This window comes from Gigantopelta aegis, unplaced genomic scaffold, assembly GCF_016097555.1.
Source record: "Gigantopelta aegis isolate Gae_Host unplaced genomic scaffold, Gae_host_genome ctg2072_pilon_pilon:::debris, whole genome shotgun sequence".
Lineage (NCBI taxonomy): Eukaryota > Metazoa > Mollusca > Gastropoda > Neomphalida > Peltospiridae > Gigantopelta > Gigantopelta aegis.
Genome location: NW_024532840.1, coordinates 63793 through 86679, shown reverse-complemented (window position 1 = coordinate 86679; position 22887 = coordinate 63793). Strand labels below are relative to the sequence as shown.

At 34.4% G+C, this 22887-nt stretch overlaps 2 protein-coding genes and 1 pseudogene across 2 annotated transcripts; all 3 read left to right on the top strand.

Annotated features, from left to right (window-relative positions):
- Positions 1-4503: 4503 nt before the first annotated feature.
- Positions 4504-5454, top strand: LOC121391310 (intraflagellar transport protein 81 homolog). The gene has a single exon (XM_041522980.1). The coding sequence runs from the start codon at positions 4504-4506 to the stop codon at positions 5452-5454; it is 951 nt and encodes a 316-aa protein (XP_041378914.1).
- A 64-nt stretch (positions 5455-5518) lies between these two features.
- On the top strand, positions 5519-6184 carry LOC121391309 (intraflagellar transport protein 81 homolog). The gene has a single exon (XM_041522979.1). The coding sequence runs from the start codon at positions 5519-5521 to the stop codon at positions 6182-6184; it is 666 nt and encodes a 221-aa protein (XP_041378913.1).
- A 5431-nt stretch (positions 6185-11615) lies between these two features.
- Positions 11616-22580, top strand: LOC121391308 (annotated as a pseudogene).
- Positions 22581-22887: the final 307 nt, after the last annotated feature.

Below are 22887 nucleotides of genomic sequence, written 5' to 3'. Positions count from 1 at the left end.
AACCCATCACTATCCATCTAACAAATATATATAGAAATAGATAAAAATGCATGCACACACACACACACACACACAGTTCCAACAACACAACTTATAAATAAATATTATATTGCAAGTGTACGTCTCTTTCTCTGTACATAGTTTGTTTAATAGTTGGTACAACTCACTTGTCCTCTGAGAAAGAAGTCTTTCTGTAAATTCTCATCACTGAAGTAATATTCACTAGAACAAAAAAAACAAAATCAAATTGTTAAAAACCTACTCGTCCATTTATCTGTCCATCCATCCATTTATCTTTTCATCCATCCATTTTGTCAGTCCATCCATCCATTTATCTGTTCATTGTCCATTTATCTTTTCATCCACCCATCCATTTATCTGTTCATTCATCCATTTATCAGTCCATCCATCCATTTATCTGTTCATTCATCTATTTGTCAGTCCATCCATCCATTTATCAGTTCATTCATCCATTTATCAGTCCATCCATCCATTTATCTATTCATTCATCCATTTATCAGTTCATTCATCTTACATTTGTTTTCTAATATATTCATGCAATGTAGTATCATCAACTGATAAAATAGGAGCACCATAAAGAAATGGAGTATTATAAGGAGAGAAGAAGACACCTGTGCCACCTGCCATGCTATCATAATACATTGACACTCCGCTAGAATACTGGAACCTGGACCTAAAGATTAAAGAGATGAACAACAAAATTGTTACCCACAATTGGTCAGTAATCAGGATGAACACTTCCAACATAAGTACTTGAGGTTATTGTGGTAAGTAAGTATTATTTACCACAATAACCATATTAATGACTTGAAACCACAAGGATACACTTCTTACCTGGAGCTACTGGATACTGCCAGCTTCTCTCATCACCTTCTCCTCCTCCTACTTGCCAGTTTCCACCTCGTCCACTATACCCATTGTCTTGTTTCTTCATAACGATCACCAAAGTGATCGCCTCGTTGGTGATGGGTGTGGTCTCGGGACTTGTAGCCATGATCTCGTTCAAATCGTAGGGGTTTATGAACTCTGTCTCTCCCCCTTTCAAAATCGTCCTCCACCATCTCTACCCCTCTCTCGTCTATCCCTATCAAACTCCCTGTCTTTATCACGTCGTCCATACGAGTGCCAATGATCCCGTGATTCCCCACGGTGTCGGTAGTATCCTCTTGAGGGTGGAGGTCGACTTGGTGGTTCAATGTTCAGAGGAACCCATTTCTGTTTGCTGCCACCTACACACCCAAGAAGGAACATTGAAGGAAATAATAGATACACACCTTAAAGTAGTAACACATACTTTTAGGTGTTATAATCATGTACACTGTGGGTGGTATACATTCTTAAGTCATATGTGATTTAGAGTAATAACACTACCAATAAATGTAACATCATCATTATGGTATGTATATCATGGTATGTAAGTTGTAATCTTTATATAGATACTAACAGTAGCATGGTCTATCATTGATTGACCTGTTTGTTGGTCTATATCTTTTCACACACTATCTCTCCACCCATTCAATGTCATATCATCACATCAAAGTGTTAAGTAGTGTTAACTTTTAACAGTACAATTATAGACAATTTGAAAGCATACACCATGACTGTAATATAGTATTGTCATATGCACACTACCAATATGTATGTAGTAAAAGAGGTCCATTGACATGACTACTATTACAATCTATAGGCAACACCCTATGACAAAAACATGTTGACATTAACACTGACTTCTTGTAACATCAATAAACACAATATTCATTGGAATTGTATAGCTATTGTTACAAGTCATGATATCATTAAACTTTCACCTATAGTTAAAAGTTAACCAATAGCACCAGGTTAGCACATGCTACATAATTAAAGCCAGTATGTTCATGTACATGTTAACTGTCTATCATGTACCAGTGATAACAAGACACACGCACAACAGATAACTTCACATTTATACAGCTGGTTAATAACCTTTGACCTATGACTCAGTGTACAGTAAATCTTGACCTTTAATTGTTTTCACTTGATATTTAAAGGCAAGTTGTTTAAGCTTATATTCTGTATTCTGATGTTTTATATATTATGTAAAAGAAGTGAACATAATATACAAGAAAACATGAATAAAAAACACAAAAACACGAGAACATATAAACATGGAAAACATAATATCAATTTAGTTGGATAGAGAGCATCCACTAACATCTCACTGTAGTTATTCAATAATGACTACTTTGTACTATTTACTAATCTCATTCATCTACCAATCAACCCCGCCCACTCTTTCCTCATCCACTAATACTTACTCTTTTTCTTTCCATTACTTCCATTCAACTTTTGGTCTACAACATCCTGATTAATACTTCTTGTGGTTTCTTTGTCCAGGACCTATACACAATACAACATCAACACCAGCTGCAATATCCCAATAGACAATACATACTAATAATAAGTACACATAGAATACATTATAATACATAATGTTAGTGCTATATGACCCACATATAAATTTACATTGAGTTGACTTTCAAGATTATAATATTAAGAGTATTAAGCCAAATAAATAATTACAATAGTCTAAGAAACCACAGTCAACCAACCAAAGACTTAACTGAACAGCCTTATATGTACATGTAACACAAAAACATCCAACATGTAACACAATAACATGTACATGTTCAACATGACAAAGATTGATAAGTATAAACACATGTGCTATCTTAGAAATTATTGTACTGGCTATTTATACAAGGTAGGGCAGATAATTTACATGAATGAATTACAGCTGTACATGATTAACAGTAAACAATGGGTTGTGTATTTTCATTGTTAAAGTAACTACTTTTTTCTGGTCTTTGAGCTGTGGGGAGTCTTTTTTCTTTAGGGGGAAGTTTTGGTGCCGTTTCATTGAGTGCTGGCCAGCTCCCTGGATTCTGTGCCATCTCCCATCTCTAAAATTGAAGATCAAAGTATAAAAAGAAAATGAGAAATTAAGATAACATTGTTTTCTCACTAGAGACTGTTTACAATAGAGTATTATGTAATAGCAAGGATAAATAAACATCTAATGGACGTATAGCTAACAGTAAATGGATCAATAGATAGACATCAAATGAACACATGGCTAACTAATGATGGATTGTAAAAAAAGATGGACGTATATATCAGTGAATAGATTAATGCTCAGCTGACTAATTGATGGTCAAGTGATGTAATATACCAGACAATAAGCTAGACATACAGAACAACAGTGATTTCATATAGTATGTACTTGGGTATTTTGAGGGATAATCATTCCACTTTCTTGAGTGTATGTGTCCTTCTCTTCCTTAACTGTTGAGCTGACAAACTTGTCGCCTGCTTCTGATTGATGTTCGTTGATTGGCGTAGATTTCAGCCATGCCTTCTTTGTGCTATTCATAGTTTGTCTAGTCTGAGTTCGGGTAGTTTGTGGTTTGGTGTCTCGAATCGGTTCATCTAAATATGCCAGTTTGCTAGCTAGATCTCCATGTTGCTGGTGTAGTACGACAACATCTGCCATTTTTGAATGCTTCTTTGTGTGCGTGTATATGTACGAATTAAAAGTTTACTAGATCAATCTGTGATTAAGTCTTAATAATAGAGTTGATACCTGTAGTAGCACCTATCGGTCCCAAAACCTAAAGATAAATACCTACGCGACAATAAGAAGAATCTAGTACTGGTACGTAAATGCGACGTCACCTACTATAGTGTTTGATTGGAGTGATAAAAAGACCCTTCTTTTCGAGAAGAAACAGTTGCAGTCTAAAGAATTGGTTAGTGGCAGTAAAGGGACAGCCTGGTCAGAGCTCTCTGAATACCTTGTTCGCTGTCTAACAACAGAGAAAGGAAGTTTAGTTTAGAAGACTGGATCAGGTGGTTGCTGGTACCACGCGGTCTGTCTTCTGCACATGCGCACTAGACTATTAGAACTCGACGTTACTAAGCAACAATAACAAAACACCCCCAGTAGGTCATTCCTCCTCCTGAAAGTGCTGTGGAACCGAACGAAAAACCTAATCATAGACCATGAGTGAACAACTTCGTTTTATAGTCGACAAACTCAATAAAGAGCCTTACAATAAAAGCTACACTATAATCACCTTTGATTCATTGGACTCATTGAATCTCATGCAAGTTCTCAATGATGTCATTGCCGAGATCGATCCAGAACAAAAAGTAGACCTCAGAGATGAGCCACCAGAACAGACAGCCTTAAGACTGTTAAGTACATTGAGATTATTCAACTATAAGCCTAAATCAGACACAGGAGAAGGTATGAACATGTTCCGTCAAGGTTTGATAAAAGGTGAGAAAGCTATAATCTATCCCCTAATTGCTTGGCTACTGAATCGTGCCCCAGATCTCAAAAGAGAGCTTACCTTGCACGATATTTAGTTAAGATTGACGTCCCACTTGAGTTCTTGCAAGACGAGGTTGTGGAGGAAACCTATCAAAACATATCAGAGTATGATGGAGCATTTTAAGGAAATACACAAGGCAGTTGAAATGGAACGATCTTCTGAGTACAACACAGCTGATGTGCGTCAAGATATTGAGTCAATGGAAGAGGAGAAAAAGCAGCTGGAAAGACAGTTAGAGAGGTTACGTAGACGAGTTGAGTCCTTCCCCAATCATGAAGAGATGTTGGACTCAGCGCAAAAGTTACGTAAGGAGAGAGCCAAAGGACTTCAATTGAAGAAACAAAAAGAAGATCAGAAAGAACAGTTAGTTCATGTTCAGCAAAAGTTACAACGAATGAGTCAGGAACTTGATGAAATACGTAACACTACAGCAGGTCTGACAGCTGAAGTAGTTATATCAAAGATTGAAGAGGAGAACAAAGTGCAGAAGATGATAGCTGGAGAGAGTCTGCCAAAGAAAGTGGAGACCAAACGAAAACAGTGTATAGAATTAGAGAAAGTCCTTTCAGAGCCTGTCGTTAGTGAGTTAGACCTTGAAGTGATTCAACAACAAATTGATGAAGTGAATGAAGAGATTCGAATTCTGATGGAGAAGAAAATGGCAGAGGACGAAACAGGACAAGAGAATATGACAATGTTCCGACAACAAGCATCTATTATTGCTCACAAGCGGCAAACAGCTGCAGAGACTGTCCAGACATTAATGGATGAAGTGAATGAACTAGAGAAAGAATTAGAATTGAAACAGAAACAGCTTGATGATGATTTAGGAGGGATTGAATTAGTCCGAGAGGATGAGTTTCGTAAATACATAGATCGTCTCCGTGTAATAAGTAATACCTACAAGATGAAAAGGCTGAGCTGTCAGCATTCAGAGCTGAGTATGGCGTCCTCTCTCGTACTGAAGAAATCATCAAGTCTCGAGATGAGAATGCTCAGGGATGTTGGAGTTTATGGAGAAGAGACAAGGCGTATCTGGTTTTCGAAGCACTCAGGATAATTTAGAGAAAGTATCAAATGTCAAGAGTGAACTGGACTCAAAAAAGGAGGAGACATTAAAGGATATGTCACGTAATGTGGAGCAACTGAAAAGAGTTATAGAAGATAAGAAGGCTGTATTAGCTCCTCTGATACGAGAAGTGAGACCTCTCCGTCAACAACATCAAGAAATCAAGAATACCCACACAGAAAAGAAATCTACTTATGACAGTTTAGCTGCTGGACTACAAAGCAATCGTGCCCAACTAGAAAGGCAAGTCAAATCTTTGTGGGAAGAATGCATGGCTGAAGAAAGTCAGTATCATTTACTCAACTGCCAACTGGAGTCAGTACGTTTGCACGACCAGCGAGTAAAAGCTGAAATGAAAATAATGGTGTCTAAAGATCCTGCTGAGAAGAAGAAAAGCATGCGTGATGTGTTGACACGAAAAATACAAGAACAAGAAAATCGTGGTCGTGCTTTACGTGATAAACAAAAAGATATTAAGGACACACACGAGTTCTCTATGAAACAAGTGAAAATGTGGAAAGATCTTTATCGTTTGTTTTTCAAGTCAAACAAGAATGTCTTCAACGTGCACAAGAACAGAGACTACAAGCTAAGGCACTTGATGAAATGGCTACAGACGGCAGAATTGAAATTAACAATTAATGAATTGATAGTAATCATATTTGGTATCATGTTAACTGAACAGGACACACATCATCTCAACAATACCTATAATTGTTAAAAATTACTATTTTAAATAAATTTACTACAATAATAATTACTGTAAGAATGATAATTTTTTAATACATTGTTATTACGACATTGTTGGTATACACGAGTAATGGAGTAAACTTTTAATAGTGATAACTATTGTTTAAAATGTGTTATGTTCTCTGATATTTTAACATCTCTGATTTTGAGCCTCTCAAGTGATACAACTAAAAAATGACAGAAAATTATCAAAAAAAATTATCAATTAAAATATTGATGTTCACTAGTCTAGAGTAGTAAAATATTAGACTGTTAACTGAGTCTGTCTAGAGTTTATTAATGGTAGCTATCCTAGGTCACTGTGGTAAATACTGATGTTTACTGTCTAGAGTTTACTAATGGTAGCTATTCTAGGTCACTGTGGTAAGTACTGATGTTTACTAGTCTAGAGCTTACTAATGGTAGCTATCCTAGGTCACTGTGGTAAATACTGATGTTTACTGGTCTAGAGTTTACTAATGGTAGCTATTCTAGGTCACTGTGGTAAATACTGATGTTTACTGGTCTAGAGTTTACTAATGGTAGCTATCCTAGGTCACTGTGGTAAGTACTGATGTTTGCTAGTTTAGAGCTTACAAATGGTAGCTATCCTAGGTCACTGTGGTAAATACTGATGTTCACTAGTCTAGTTACTAATAGTAGCATCCTAGTCACTGTGGTAAGTACTGATGTTTTACTAGTCTAGAGCTTACTAATGGTAGCTATCCTAGGTCACTGTGGTAAATACTGATGTTTACTGGTCTAGAGTTTACTAATGGTAGCTATTCTAGGTCACTGTGGTAAATACTGATGTTTACTGGTCTAGAGTTTACTAATGGTAGCTATCCTAGGTCACTGTGGTAAGTACTGATGTTTGCTAGTTTAGAGCTTACAAATGGTAGCTATCCTAGGTCACTGTGGTAAATACTGTGTTTACTGTCTAGAGTTTACATAATGGTAGCTATCTAGTCTAGTAGATGTTCACTTAGAGCTTAATGGTAGCTATCCTATATAACTCTGTTATTGTCATTACCTTTCTCTGCTGTAGATATGTTTGTACAAAACTAGCTACATCAGATTTTTGATCTAAAAAATCTTCTGCGATAATTTCAGACTCAGTGTCAGCCTCTTGAGTGAATGTTTTTAACTGAGTGACAACATGTCGCCTATCATATTTCTAAGAAAGAGAGAGAGAATAAATATAACAATAAACTCATATTTTACAATAGCTGTACTCACTTCTGTCATTTGTGTTTGCTGTTTAGACAACTTTTCAAATCTATCTTTTACACCTTGTAATTCTACTAACTAATAAGAGGAAACATTTAAAATAATTATTATTTCAAATTTCATTTACTTTATCTTGTAATTTACTCCATTGTTCTTGTAATTGAGGTTCTCTCTCTAAATTACTTCCTAGTTTAGAAATACAGTTATAATATGATATAATCCTCAGTCACAACTTACTAGCTAACTCTTCATTCTTCTGAAAAACTGTTTCCATCTCTTCTTGAACTTTCTTTATCTATAAAGAATATAGAGTGTGTGTCCATTACACAATATATGTCTATGTTGTTTGTCCATTGGCATACTTAATCGTCCATCTATCTGTCAGTCCATCCAATATTGACTTACCACGTCTAGTCCAGAGATGTATTTATCAATGAGCACTACAGCATCTTCATCATTAAGATACTTTTCAAGGTCGTCATTGCTACATAAAAAAACAATTATATAACTTTATAAAAGAGAATACATGAATTATTACAATGCATCTATTCATAAACAGAGTTGAAAATAACTTTACCTTTTCTCTGACATTCCTGGTAGTCCAGCTGGTACAGAATAGCCAGATGAGGTCCTTGGAGAGTCTACAAGTGCAGCTGTTGAAGGACTAGATGATGTTCTAGGCATAGAGGGACTGTCAACAAAATTATTAGAACTCAAATAATTAACAGATTGAGGAGCTGAAGAGAAGGTGTAAGGAGAATATTGTACAGGAACATTGGGACTGTATGAACTATGAAGAAGAGAGGTTTATCACATACAAGCAGATAATAGTTGAGAAAGGCATGACATTAATGACACACTTCATTATTATCTGAAATTATTTGTTTGATTGTTGCTAAGTAATCTTATCATTGATAATTTTTGTAGTATATATTACAGGAGTCAAATGATACAGTGCAATATATTTTAATACTAAGCTTTACTACTTTCTAAACCCTAAACATTAAGTCATAAAGTATGTGGCCTAAGTCCGGACTGTCCTACTGAGCTTCTGTAGTATTTATTGGATTGGTATTGTTTATGATCTTTAGTATTAGTTTGTTCATATAAACTATCATATCATTTCTAATGTGTCTTGTGTTCTTTTAATATAATTTGTTTGTCTTTAGAGTTTATTTTATATCATTTGTTCAGTTAACAATCTTTGTTTGTTGGACCATTCCTCCCCCCTCATCATCCATCTATCCATTCACTCATTGAGTATGAAAACCATAAAATAAAATTCTTACAATTGAGGAACAGGCAAAGGCATTGTTGGTTGTGTTGCCATGGTGATACCACCAGACGTATCAAACTGAGGAGGATTATTTGTAAAATGAGTAATAACTTCTTTAATAACCAGACCAAGATTAGAATGTGGATTAAACTATGAATAATAGTACATTAGTAAAGGTTATATTAAGTATAATATTACCTGTTGTATTGATGGACAACCAGTTACTATCATCTGAGGGATAAGAAATTAATGTATATCACTGATACTAAGTGATAAGATATCAATACTAAGTTATGATAAATTACTGATACTAAGGGATAAGATATCACTGATACTAAGTGAATGATAATTACTGATACTAATGATAAGATATCACTGATACTGATAAGATACACTGATACTAAGTGATATGATAATTACTGATACTAAGTGATAAGATATCACTGATACTAAGTGATATGATAATTACTGATACTAAGTGATAAGATATCACTGATACTAAGTGATAAGATATCACTGATACTAAGTGATAAGATATCACTGATACTAACTTATATCTATCGCAACATAATATCAATCATGGTCAATGGTGATAATCAGGTCTGATGTTAGAAAATGGTCACATTATGTGAAATAAGAATTAAAAAATAACATATAATTAATTATGGAGCTATAAAGGGGACCCTTATACATTGGACCTCAAGAAATATGATGACTCAGCTGTTTTGAGCCATCATTTTAAAGGCAATTAGAAATCTCTCCTCTCAGTAAATCCCAATGATTGGGAACAGATAATTGATTACAAACCAGTTTCTAATACCAGTTTTACCTGATTATCCACCCAAGGATGGACAAAAAAGGGTGATGCTGTAACTCGTGGACCTTCTAATGGAAACCTCTCTGATAACAATCTAAATAATGTTTAGAGAAACATAATAAGTTACATAAAAGGTTCAATGGACAATGTCGTGGTAAAATGGAACAGACACGTGACAATGGTACAATGGACAGATACATAAATATCATGGAGAAAAGACACATTAGTGGTACAATGGATGAATATTTAAAGGATAGCTTGGCCACTTACATATCAAGAGTGATTGTATGTTCATTAACAGGAAAGCTAACTTGATATTTCCTATCTCTTTTCTAGTTCAACAACGCTGTTAAAAACAACAACAAATAATTATTGTTTATTTTATTACTTCATACTGTCTTTTACCTCTGTACTTCTCTCTGAGCCAGACAATTTGCTTACTCCTCTGTCTCTGGCGTGTGTAACTTCGTTCAAAGTAGCGTTATCTGCTGACTCTGTTGTTGTTGTTGTTCGACCGAAAAGCCACATGACTTGTTTCACTATTTACAAGTATCATCTGATGTACAACGGACGTCCGTTGATCCGTAATCCAGCCCCACCATTTTAATATTACCCCGTAATCTGAGACAATTTCGTTCCTGAACAGTACAGGCGCGGGAATAAAATTGGTCTCAATACTAAATTTCAAATACATTTTTATATCTGAATAAAACATTGCTATCATGAACAAGTTTTTTCAGCCCAAAAATGCATATGGTATTGGCTCCAAACTTTCAATGGTTTTTTTCCTTTCATTTTAACAAAATGTCCTTCACGAGGTTGAGCAGGCTTTCTTTTTAAGTCACCAGGCTACAGCAAATAAAAAAACAAAACAATTAAAAAACAATTGAATTAAATTTTATCATCCATTTTGTCCAGTTATCTACCCATCCATATGTTTATCTGTTATCTATCCATTCATCTGTCTATCTGTCCATTTATCAGCATACAATTACCATTATTTTAGTTTTATTCTCCTGTGCTTGACGTCTCTTAGCCTTGTTTTCTTGAATTCTTTTAAAGAAGTCCTCACGACAACGTGATGGGTTGTACATGCTCTATTCTCACATGTATCCTCTTGTCAATAATACGATTCCTATAAAAAAATGGCTATTATTGTTTCCATGGTAACAATGACCACACCCACCTGATTTGTTTAGTGACAATTATTCCAAGAGCTCTTTTGCTAACATTAAATACTTTGCCAGTTCGTCCATGATAAAATTTAAAAGGCATACCTTTGTGGACAGCACCATTTACCTAGTTAGTAGGACAAGGAGTACACAATATATTACTGTAGTAATGTTACCAAATAAACTAATAAAAAAAAACAAAGTACTAAATCCTAAATACATGATTTATACATATATTGGTTATCAGGTGAATGATCAGTATTGGCTTAACCATAGTTACAAACCCTATACTACCTTATTAACTATATTGTATTCAAAACAGTATTCCAATAAAATAGTTAAAACACAACTATTATTATAACTAGCTACATATTAGTATACCATCACTGACTACCATATTTTTATGTGCCAATAGATTTTTGATATACAGAACAAACATGACAAATAGTTAGGACTTGAAGTCCCATTTTGGGTGGAGTTGTTTAATACACAGCTACACATACAAATTCCTTACTTTAATATCAACATAGTCTCCTACTTTATACACCTTCATGTATGTTGACAAAGCAATAGGACCTATTAAATATTATTGACAACATTACTTTGGGAACTTAGGAAAGATACCTTTCTTGCGAAAAGCGTCGAGAAAAAATGTGCCGAGTCCCACGTCTGTATCCATGTGTACCCATATTGAATAACTAACCTGTAGATATAAAAAAAATGACCATAACACCAACAATACAAAATAGAGATGTACCTTCTACTTAGACCATGTGCTCAAGAAATTATTCGAGCATGCGCAATAAAACTTTATAAATAGCCACACCTCTTCATAATTAGTACATTTCATTAGTAGGAGGGATTGGTTTCTATAGCAACCAACAAACAGATGAATATTCCTTGAGGGGAGAGGATCGCCTATAGGAAAATGCAGTTAAAACATTTGAAAACTTTACTTCAGCCTCAGGTAAGTCATAATATAATAAATAGTTCTCAATTAGGATTCTCAATATGTTTTCTTTCCTTCCAGGACAATGCTGCTAAAGTTACAGCTCTAGCATGGGCCCCCAATAATAGTAAACTTGCTGTGTGTACTGTAGACAGAGTAGTTCTGTTGTTTGACGAACATGGAGAGAAGAGAGATAAATTTGCCACCAAACCAGCTAATCCTGACGTATGTACATGTACATTACAAATTATACATGTATTTTAATTTATAATATTTCCATGAAGGGTCTTGATGCAAGATCATCAACCATTATAAATGTTTAAAAGGAAAAAATGTTTCCAGTGCTAACATTCTTCTTTCATAATACATTTATTGATCATATACTATAACTGGAGTTAGTACCAGCAACTTATGAGTGTAATAGAAAGTTGTGACTAGATAATAGATTTCTCATTACATATAAGACCAGGTCTCTGGTATTATTTACTAATGTATATATTAACACCTTTAATGCTTTCTCTGTCTACTAAATAACTATGTACTGTTTTTTCTTCTTCTCATTCCTATACCATATGGTTTGGGAATGAGGCTGATATACAATCTGATACATGTAGTGCTATTGGTTTTTCTGTTTACAGTTAGGTAAGAAATGCTATCAAGTGACTGCAATGGCCTTCTCTCCAGACTCCACTAAAATTGCTGTTGGTCAATCTGATAATATATATTTGTATACAAGATTGGAGAGAAATGGTAACTTAATTTAATGATGACATCATTAATTATTACTAATTACAGGGGAGAAAAGAAAGTTATCTGTAACAAAATCATTTTACAAGTAAGTTTTGTAAATTTGCGTAGTTGTAAATGGATGGATGGATTAATTAATAGATGAATGGTTAGAACGATGGACAGAAATGGATGGATGATGTTTTGTTTGACAGACAAATAGTCTGATGGAGTATGATAGATAAAGATGAATGGATAATCAAATAGATGGATAGATAGATTATAAGATTGTCTATAATATAGAGTGCAGTTACTACATTGATCTGGCCAGTACAGCAATCTTCATTTGTGTTTGGTTTAGCTGATGGTAAAAGTAAAGTTAGCAGGATCTAAAGGGACCAAATCACAAACTATATATTCATCAGATTCCTATGTTGTGTCTCTAGTCTCAAGGTCTGTTTTGTATTATGCATTCATTACTTAATACTTCCATCCATTTCTCTATCATCATCTTCAAACCATATATCCATTGACATGCATATTCAATACATTCCTCTTTTATCAACCCAAATCATATATCCATTTACTGATTCATCTATCTATCACTTAAATTCATTCATTTATTTCTCAATGTATTTATCCATTAATAGTCCTACTGGTCAAGGTATTCTCTGTGGACATGCTGATGGTACTATAGTGAGATATACATTTGAAGGTGAATCAGAACTCTCCAAGGTACATAATAACATCATTATTACATCATAGCCACACTTCTACTTTACATAACATTTCTAGGGTCCAGTCTGTAAACACAGTTGTCCACCGTATGCATTGTCTTGGGGACTATCTACGATAATTGCAGCTGGTTGTGATAAGAGAGTAATAGTCTATAGTCAAGCAGGTACATCCCTTCATAAGATCCTCATAATGTGACTTTTATTTGACCACATTCTAGGCAAGCCAGTTCAACAATTTGATTATTCAAGAGAAGATGATGAGAAAGAGTTTTATGTGTGCAGCCACTAGTCCTAGTGACAAACTGTTGTATTAGGTAGCTTTGATAGGTAAGACAATCACTGTCAATGACTGCAATATAGTAAAAGTCATATTAAATATATATATATATATATGTATGAGTTCAATTTCTCCTAAAAAAGCAAATATTTAAAGAAAATTATATAAATTATAGTATACTGAGAGTTATGCACATAGTATAAGGTTATATAAAGTTAAAGGTTATATAAGGTTAATATTTAGTTATATAGGGTTATAAAGGTTATATAAGGTTAAAAGGTTAAAGGTATAAGGTTTATATGTTATATAGGGTTAAGGTTATATAAGGTTATATGTTATATAGGGTTAAAGGTTATATAAGGTTAAGGTTATATAAGGTTATAGGTTATATAGGGTTAAAGGTTTCTAAGGTTATATGTTAGTAGGGTTAAAGGTTATATAAGTTAAAGGTTATATAAAGTTATATGTTATATTGGGTTAAAGGTTATATAAGGTTAAAGGTTATATAAGGTTATATGTTATATAGGGTTAAAGGTTATATAAGGTTATATGTTATATAGGGTTAAAGGTTATATAAGGTTAAGGGTATATAAGGTTATATGTTATATGGGTTTAACGGTTATATAAGGTTAAAGGTTATATAAGGTTATAGGTTTTATAAAAGGTTTAAAGGTTATATAGGGTATTTTTTCCCCTATGTGTTGACTTACATTGTAATCAATGTTTTGTTTCTGTTTTAGGTTGAGAGTGTACAATTGGTCTCCTCGTAAAGAAATGTGGGATGAAGCCCCGCCCAAAACTATTCCTAATCTCTACACAATAACAGCTCTAACATGGAAAAGAGATGGTACAAGATTAACATCAGTAAGTACATGTACGCAATGGAGCTTTAAAATAAACTAATTATAAAGGATAATATAACTACATGTATTTACCTTCTATTCTGTGGACATTTCTACAATAGAATTAACCTCCATGTAATTGAGGATATATCTTTAGCTCCCCCCCAAGGTCCCAAAGTGTCATTGCATGGAGGTTTACTGAAATATATAACAATAATTACCTTCCTTGATATTTATAAGTTAGAGACAGCTTATCCCATATATTAAATGTGTAATAAGATAATAATTATATTCTCCAGATTAAAGTATAATTAATTGATATTATCCTATTGTTATATTAGGGATCATTATGTGGTGCTGTGGATAATTTTGATTGTTGTCTCAAACGTGTTACATATAGAAATAAATTTGAACTCACCTATGTTGGACCAAGTCAGGTAATGTTAATGAAATATAGTATATCCTATTACCTATTAATAATACATTATATTAGTACAGTAATATTTTCCAATACATATACATATAATTCATAGACTGATAGTATTGTAGTGATTACATGACATGTGATAAGTCTCCATTAAGAGGTACTGTACTGTTCTATATGTAGGTTGTTGTCAAGAACTTAGGACTGGTGCTCGTGTCATCTTAAAATCAAATTATGGATATGAGATTGAGAAGGTGGACATTATGGGCAAAGATCGTTACATTGTTTGCTCATACATCATCTACTCTACTATTGGGAGATATGGGCAACTGTAAACTTAGTGAGGTAAGGAGAAAGACAGTCATAATATCAACTGATGTGATATTTGTTAAGATCCTATGGGCTGATACAGGAGGTAATGAAAAGTTTTACTTTGAGAATGAGAATGTCGGTATGATCTTCAATGCTGGAGAACTTACTTTTAGTGGAGTATGGTATCAATGATATCTTAGGATCTGTACGAACCGAAGTCATGAACCCTCATCTCATCAGGTTAATTACAAATACCTCACTCATATACTCAAAGTCTCATACCCATACCAATAATGGCCTCATTCTAAAACCACTAGACTCCATACTAAAGTCAACTTAAATACAATTAAGTGATTGTATTTTGTTTAGTGTTCGTATTAATGAAAGAAAACAACGTGATATAGAAGAGTGTAAGAAATTAGCCTATCTGATTGATCTCCATACTATCAGCATCCGTAAGTGTGTCTACTACACTCATGTACATGTACATGTATGTATTTACATGTATATGTACTATATTTAACTTATTGCATAAATACATGTCCTTTTAGTTGATCTCACTATGGGAATTACAATTGGTACTATAAATCACGAGACTAAAATTAAACTGGTTAGAGGTAAGTAGTCACTAGTAATAGTATCAGTTTATAACTACTTTATAACTATTTATAATAGCTGAATGAAACTGGTCGTAAATTATTGTTTCGTGACAAGAAATTAAAGGTACATATGACATTGTATTGTGTCATTGGATATCTAAATGTTTTGTATACAATTATAGTTACATCTTTATGATGTAGAGATGAAACTATGACTCACTACTCTCTTATTGCTCCTATGTTCATGGTCTGTCTGTCAATCCATCCATCTATTCATCTAACTGCACAATTCATCATCTTTATACATCACTATTCATCCATTCATCTATCCTTTGTCCATTCTTCTAGTGGGTTACCTCAAAGTGATGTAGTTGTAGCTCAGAACAGAGCCAGTCTCTGTGTTTGGTACAACATTGATACTCCTGACAAAGTTACAATGTTTCCAATGAAAGGAGAAGTTGTAGGAGTTGAACGACAAGGAGGGCAGACTCAAGTTATTGTACAAAGTGGCGTAGAGACCATATCATATCGTCTTGATGAAGGACTGATTGAATTTGGAATGGTCAGTGGATTCTATCAATATCAGATCAGAAAAATTGAACTCTTAAGACTTAAATGTTTATATGTATAACATGATACTTTTGACTCAATTTAAAAAGAGAGGGAAACTGTGATTATAAATGTACATTAACTTTCTGTTCTTCTCTTGTAGCTATTGATGATGGAAATCATTTAAGAGCTCTCCAGTTTTTAGAGACACTTGAAATGACAAAAGAGGCCGAAGCAATGTGGAGAACATTAGCTGGACTAACACTGCAAGAAGGACAACTCAAAATGGCAGAAAGGTCAGCTATTTTTGTTAACTCCTTATATTACATTGTCTCTATAGATGTTTTTGCTGCCATTGGTGATGTCTCTAAAGCCAAATACTTGAGAGATGTGAATGCATTAGCAAACCAAATCACAACAGAAACTGTAAGTACATGAACAGTTCAATAACTCAACTCTTTATCTTTCTGTCAATACATCCATTGACATCCAGCTGTCTGTCTATCTCATTCACCTATCCATCCATTTATCTATCCATCCATCTATTCATCCATTGTCCTCTTCTCCAGGGTCATGATGGTAGTCATCATTATTTAGTACAAGCTAAAGTAGCCATTTTAAACAAGCAGTTTAAACAAGCTGAACGTCTTCTATTAGAGAGAGGCGACGCCCAACAAGCTATGGACATGTACAAGGAGCTAGGTCGTTGGAGGATGCCATTACTGTAGCTGAGATAACTGTCAGTAACGATACATTTGTACTATTATTATGATCTCTTAATTACAGGGTCATTCTGATCTTGAGGGTCTTAAAGCCTCGCATCTTCAGTGGTTTGTTAGATTCTGGTCAAGAAGAGAGAGCTGGGAAAATGAGAGAAAGGAAGGTGACCTTCATTCTGCTGTTAACCTTTAATTTGAAGGCTGGACTACCAGCTAAAGCAGCTCGATTAGTTATGCAACATTCTGTAAGAGCAGCAATACTTACCTTTAATATAGCTTATCACTCTCTAGTTCACCCTCACTATTCATACCCTCATCACATACACATGTACTGTACATTTCACCCTCACTATTCACATCCTCACCACATACATGTACATTGTACCATTTCACGCTCACTATTCACAGGTGGGGTGTGGGTTGGGCCTCATCATATAAATGTACATATACCATTCACCCTCACTCTACTTATACCCTCACCACATACATGTACATGTACCATTTCACCCTCACTATTTACACCTTCATCCACATGAATATCGTCAATAGGAACTAGCTGGACATTTGGGTCTTTTTACAACAATTGCCACTTCACTGATGAAAGGAGGACTTCATAAAAAGCAGGAGAGCTCTATGAACAAGCCCGTCTCTATCAAGAAGCAATGGAGGCTTACAGAAGAGGTGGAGCCTTTAGAAGAGCAGTAGACCTAGCCCGTGGTGCATACCCTAGTGAAGTAGTCAGTTTGGGAAGAACAATGGGGTTGATCAACTGTGTGTGTCAAAAACAATATGAGGCTGCTATAATGCATTATATTGAAGCTGGTAATGTCTTGAAGGCTATTGATGCTGCTATAACAAGGTCGTCCATTGGAATAAAGCTGCCTCAGATAGCAGAGACACAAGATTCATCTGTAGCTGGAGAGTATTTTAGCACAGATTGCTGACCATTATGCCTCAATAAAAAACTATCAAGTAAGAAGTAAAATGATAGTGAAATAGAATAGCTTCATGAACCATTAGTAATCTCTAGACTAGTAAACATCAGTACTTACCACAGTGATATAGGATAGCTAGCATTATAAGCTCTAAACTAGTGAACATCAGTACTTACCACAGTGACCTAGGTTCTAGACAAACGAACATCTGTACTTACCATAGTGACCTAGGATAGCTACCATTAGTAAGCTCTAGATAACATCAGTGATCTAACTACATTTTATGCACCATTATCTGATATTTAATTCTTTATAGTTGGGTGAATCCTTCTATCTAAAAGGTGGTTTATCTAAAGAGGCTGTAGAGATGTATATTAAAGCTGATCAATGGGAACCAGCTTATAGAATAGCTGCAGAATGCATGGAGAGTGAGGAAGTACACAGAGTATATATGGCTAAGCAGAAGAGTTAGAGAAAGAAGGAAGCTGAGAGAAGCTGAACTGACTTTATGTGTTAGTAAATGAACATGATCTTGCTATTAGTATGTATAACAAGAATAAACAGGTGAGAGAGAGAGAGAGAGAGAGAGAGAGTATAAGTCACTATAAACTTTTCTCCCTACAGTATGATCCAAGGATCAAACTAGTAGCTACGATCATCCTGACATACTACCAGATACCCACCTACACTTAGCAAAGGTACATACCATTACTTCCTATAATATATGCACTAACTAGTACTTTATTTTAATACTTCCTTATATGGTATATAGGAGTTAGAAGGTGATAGACAATACAGACAAGCTGAACATATTTTATTGAAGCTAATGAATGGAAGTCAGCAGTAAATATGTACAGGACACATAGTTTGTGGGACGATGCTTATAGAGTTAGTAAATAAAGGATGACTAAATGAATAGATGTTTCCTATTAAATATAGAGGTAGCTAAAAGTCATGGTGGGTCAAATGCTGCTAAATCAGGTGGCATATCTATGGGCTAAGAGTCTAGGTTAATGTGCATTAGTTATTAAATAGTTAATTTATGTGTGTAGGTGGAGATCTGCTGTTAATTGTTATCACATTTGGCTTATTAGAGGCAGCTATTGATTATCTACAGAGAACTGGTATGTGTGTTGTGTGTGTGTGTGTGTGTGTGTGTGTGTGTGTGTGTGTGTGGTGTGTGTGTTGTGTGTGTGGTGTGTGTGTTGTGTGTGTGTGTGTGTGTGTGTGTGTGTGTGTGTGTGTGTGTATGTATGTAATGATTTCTCTCTCTTTCTTTCCAGTTCATTTGACTTTGCCTTTGAAATAGCTAAAGTTGGTCTCAAATCTAAGTTACCAGATATTCACATGAAATATGCACTGTATTTAGAAGATGAGGTACAGAAAAAAACACAACCCAAATATCAATAAGCCACACCCATTTTAGGGTAAATTTAAAGAAGCAGAAATGGAATTCATCCAAGGGGAGGACCCAAAGAAGCCGTCCTAATGTACGTACATGTATATCCACATCATTATATTCCTTCCTTTCTTTTTCAGGTATGTACATCAACATGACTGGGACTCCGCCCAACATGTTGCCGAGAAAACATTCCCCTGAGAGCCTGCCTGATGTTCTTATCGGACAGGTACATCCTCCGATATCCTCTATTGTTCCCTTATCCTTTTTACTTTAGGCACGAGTAGCCTTTTCAAAAAAAGACTTCCAGAAAGCAGAGACCTTTTTATTACGAGCTGACAGACCTGATTTGGCAGTGACAAATTATAAAGTAATATTACTATGATGACTATGATGTTTAAATATTAACATTATATATGAAGTCGCTCTCTCTCTCTTCTTGTTAGGAGGCTGAGATGTGGTCTGATGCACTACGTATTATTAAAGAATACTTACCACATAAGGTATATGATATACATGGACAGATATTTGAACTTATATTCTTGTATAATTTAAACAGCTTGATGATTTCCAGAGAGAAATGGCAGCCAAAAGTGGCAAGTAAGTCAGTTTACTTTGGTATAACCCATAATCTCATTCCTTATTTCTATAGAAATTATCAAGACCTCCTATCACAAGCTAAGACATGGGAAAATAGTGGAGAATATAGTCGAGCTATTGAGATGTATCTACAATTAACAGTACAGAACTGTGATAATACTGATCTCTTAATACAATGCTGGAACAAAGTATATACTATTAATGTAATTGATATATATATGTGTGTATATAGGCTGTGGACTTGTGTAGTAAGTTCACTCCAGAGAAAGAACAAATGTCGTAACATTAGTTTGTGATAGACTGGCTAATATTAACAAGTATGGAATGGTAAGATTATAATATCTACACTTTGTCTGTTCATCTATCAATCCTTCAATATAGGCTGGTGAACTATTCATAAGTATTGATATGATCAAAGAAGGTATTGATGTTTATTGGAGAGGAATGGGAGAAAGCACGTCATGTTGCACAGAACATAGCACCAAGGTACTTATGTATATATCATAAGATTACTATGAGTCTCACTCAAGGTATACTTGTGTATCTCTCTTCATTATATATCATAAGATTACTATGATCTCTCTTCATTATATATCACAAGATGTATGATCTCCTCTTCATTATATTCTCATAAGATTACTATGATCTCTCTTCATTATATCATAAGATTACTATGATCTCTCTTCACTGTATACCATACTAATCTCTCTTCATTATAGATTTTAGCAATATGTGAACAGGCATATATTGAATTCTTAAAACAGAAAAACAGACCAGAAGAGGTACATAATATAGTAGATAATATCTATTACATTGTAAACATACATTAGATGAAGAGTGTTGATCCTGATGGTGCTCTTAAAATGTACATGCAATCTGAAGAATGGGACAAATGTTTTAGAACTAGCTAAACAACAAGTAAGAAGACACAATTAACTTAAGAAACATACCATTCTCTTATGTCACTTTCATCTTTCTCCTTCTTCCTTTCCACATCCATTGTCTCTCTTCATCCTTTTCTCTTGTTCATAGGGTCCTAGTATATTAGATAAATATGTTGCCTCTCTATGCAGCAGAACTCATCAAAAAACAATGCCTCACTCTCAGCTCTTAAATTATACACAACTTACAAACCTCCAGCTACTCCACAAAACTTTAACATCTACAAAAGATTATGTCTGGAAGTATTTTGGAGAGAACCTTGAAGGTCCTAGTGCTTATTCCACATATGCCAGCTTAAGGAATATGCTGTTTACACTGGTTAGTAATAGAAATAGCTCTCTGTGTTCATCATATGTAGTAATCTATCAAGGACATATTCTTTTTAGTTGAGTTAAGCTATGAAGTCCATACTTTGTTGTGCATTAAAAAAAATCTATATCCTATTACAGCTAAGTGTAGACCTTCTATAAAACTAATAACCTCTTAAAATTTTGTATTAACATTTTAGAGAGAGCTGTTTGATATTGAGTACCATTGTCAATTCTCTAGGTTGAGGAACTTGCTAGGACATCAGAGACTGGAAGTCTGAGTTATCGAGAGTTTGAGCAGTATCTATTAATAGCTCATTATATGTCAAACACGAGCAGCTTGTCATAATGTACCACAGTTAAGTGGTATAGTAGCTAAGTTATCAGTATCTAGTTACGTCATACTGATGTAATACCTGCTGATAGAGCTTTTTATGAAGCTGGGAATTATTGTAAGGTAAGTAATACAATGTGAGATACTAACAATATACTGGTATATGTAACTACATGTGTATTATCATTGTAGGCTGTTGGTAATGAAAGAATGGCCTTTATATTCTTTAATCGTTTCTTGGATTTGAGTGAAGTAAGTGACTATAGAAGAATACTAGCTTTGAAATACCTCTCTCTCTCTCTCTCTCTCTCTCTCTCTTTCTCTCTCTCTCTCTCTCTCTCTCTCTCTCTCTCTCTCCCTAGGCTATCGAAGAAGGCTCACTTGATATGTTAGACAATACTGATTTTATGGACACTGATATACCTTTTGAAATACATTACCAGATCAACCTTATATGCCAGTGAGTAAAAACTCATTCCTATGTTTTGACAGTATTAGATTGGGAATAAGACTATATTGAGAATGAGAATGAGTCTATATATTTTCCTACAGGAGGATAAAAGAGAAGAGATCAAGGAATGGGTACTTGCTCTCTCAATGGACAGACGAGTAAGATATCATTTGATACTTATCACTTCTCTTCTTCATTCTTTCTTTATAGGTGGAGCAGACCTTACCATTAGATGAGGAGAGACAGACTTATGTAGCATCACTTACTTCTCCTCATACTGGAGTAGTATCATTACCCTGTATTATAACAGGTCAGGGTTCAAAGTACATATGATACTAGAATATATATACATTTAGTTTGTTATATGTAATCATAAGTATGTAGTGTAGCCATATAAAGTCCCACCACCTAGAAGATTGATTTTATGTAGTCTATGATAAATATAAATGTAATAATAAAAGTCCATCCACTCACTAGTCATGTTTTGATGTCAGTGTATGTATTATTCTTAACAAGTACACATATAATATATCATTGTATTAATACTTAGGTTATCCAGTATTAAAACAGAAAGTTGATTTCAAGAGAAGAGGACGTTGTGCTAATAAAATGGACTGGAGTAAATTTGTAATGAATACTAAGGTCAGCAGTCTCATACTTAATCCATGACATAGGTATGAGTCTTGTCTTATTATATTAGGCATCTCAAAATGAGGAGTGTATGGACGTTATTCACTTTATTACAAAGTGGTGTGGACAACCACTAAACCCCACCCATACATTTCAATAACATATTAATAGTGTAGAGAACATTCTACATTTGACAGTCTAAACTCACTAATCTTTACTTATTAAAAATACATATTTTAAGTATACTATAAAAATATTTATTTCCTACATTGTATGTAAATATTACAGCTTTATGTGCACTTATATATTATATGCAAGAATAGCCAGATACCTGCCAACTGTCATGTTTCTTGGAATTACACCAGTGGTTATAATAGACATCCCCAAAGTATTTACAAAAGGCCATTGTTATAAGAGGTTTGGTAATTATACAAACTGTGGGTTAATAATATCGACTCTCTTTCCAG

Bases quoted from the DNA above. Each gene is read 5' to 3' on its own strand.
- LOC121391310 (XM_041522980.1), top strand. From the start codon at position 4,504: ATGGAGCATTTTAAGGAAATACACAAGGCAGTTGAAATGGAACGATCT.
- LOC121391309 (XM_041522979.1), top strand. From the start codon at position 5,519: ATGTCACGTAATGTGGAGCAACTGAAAAGAGTTATAGAAGATAAGAAG.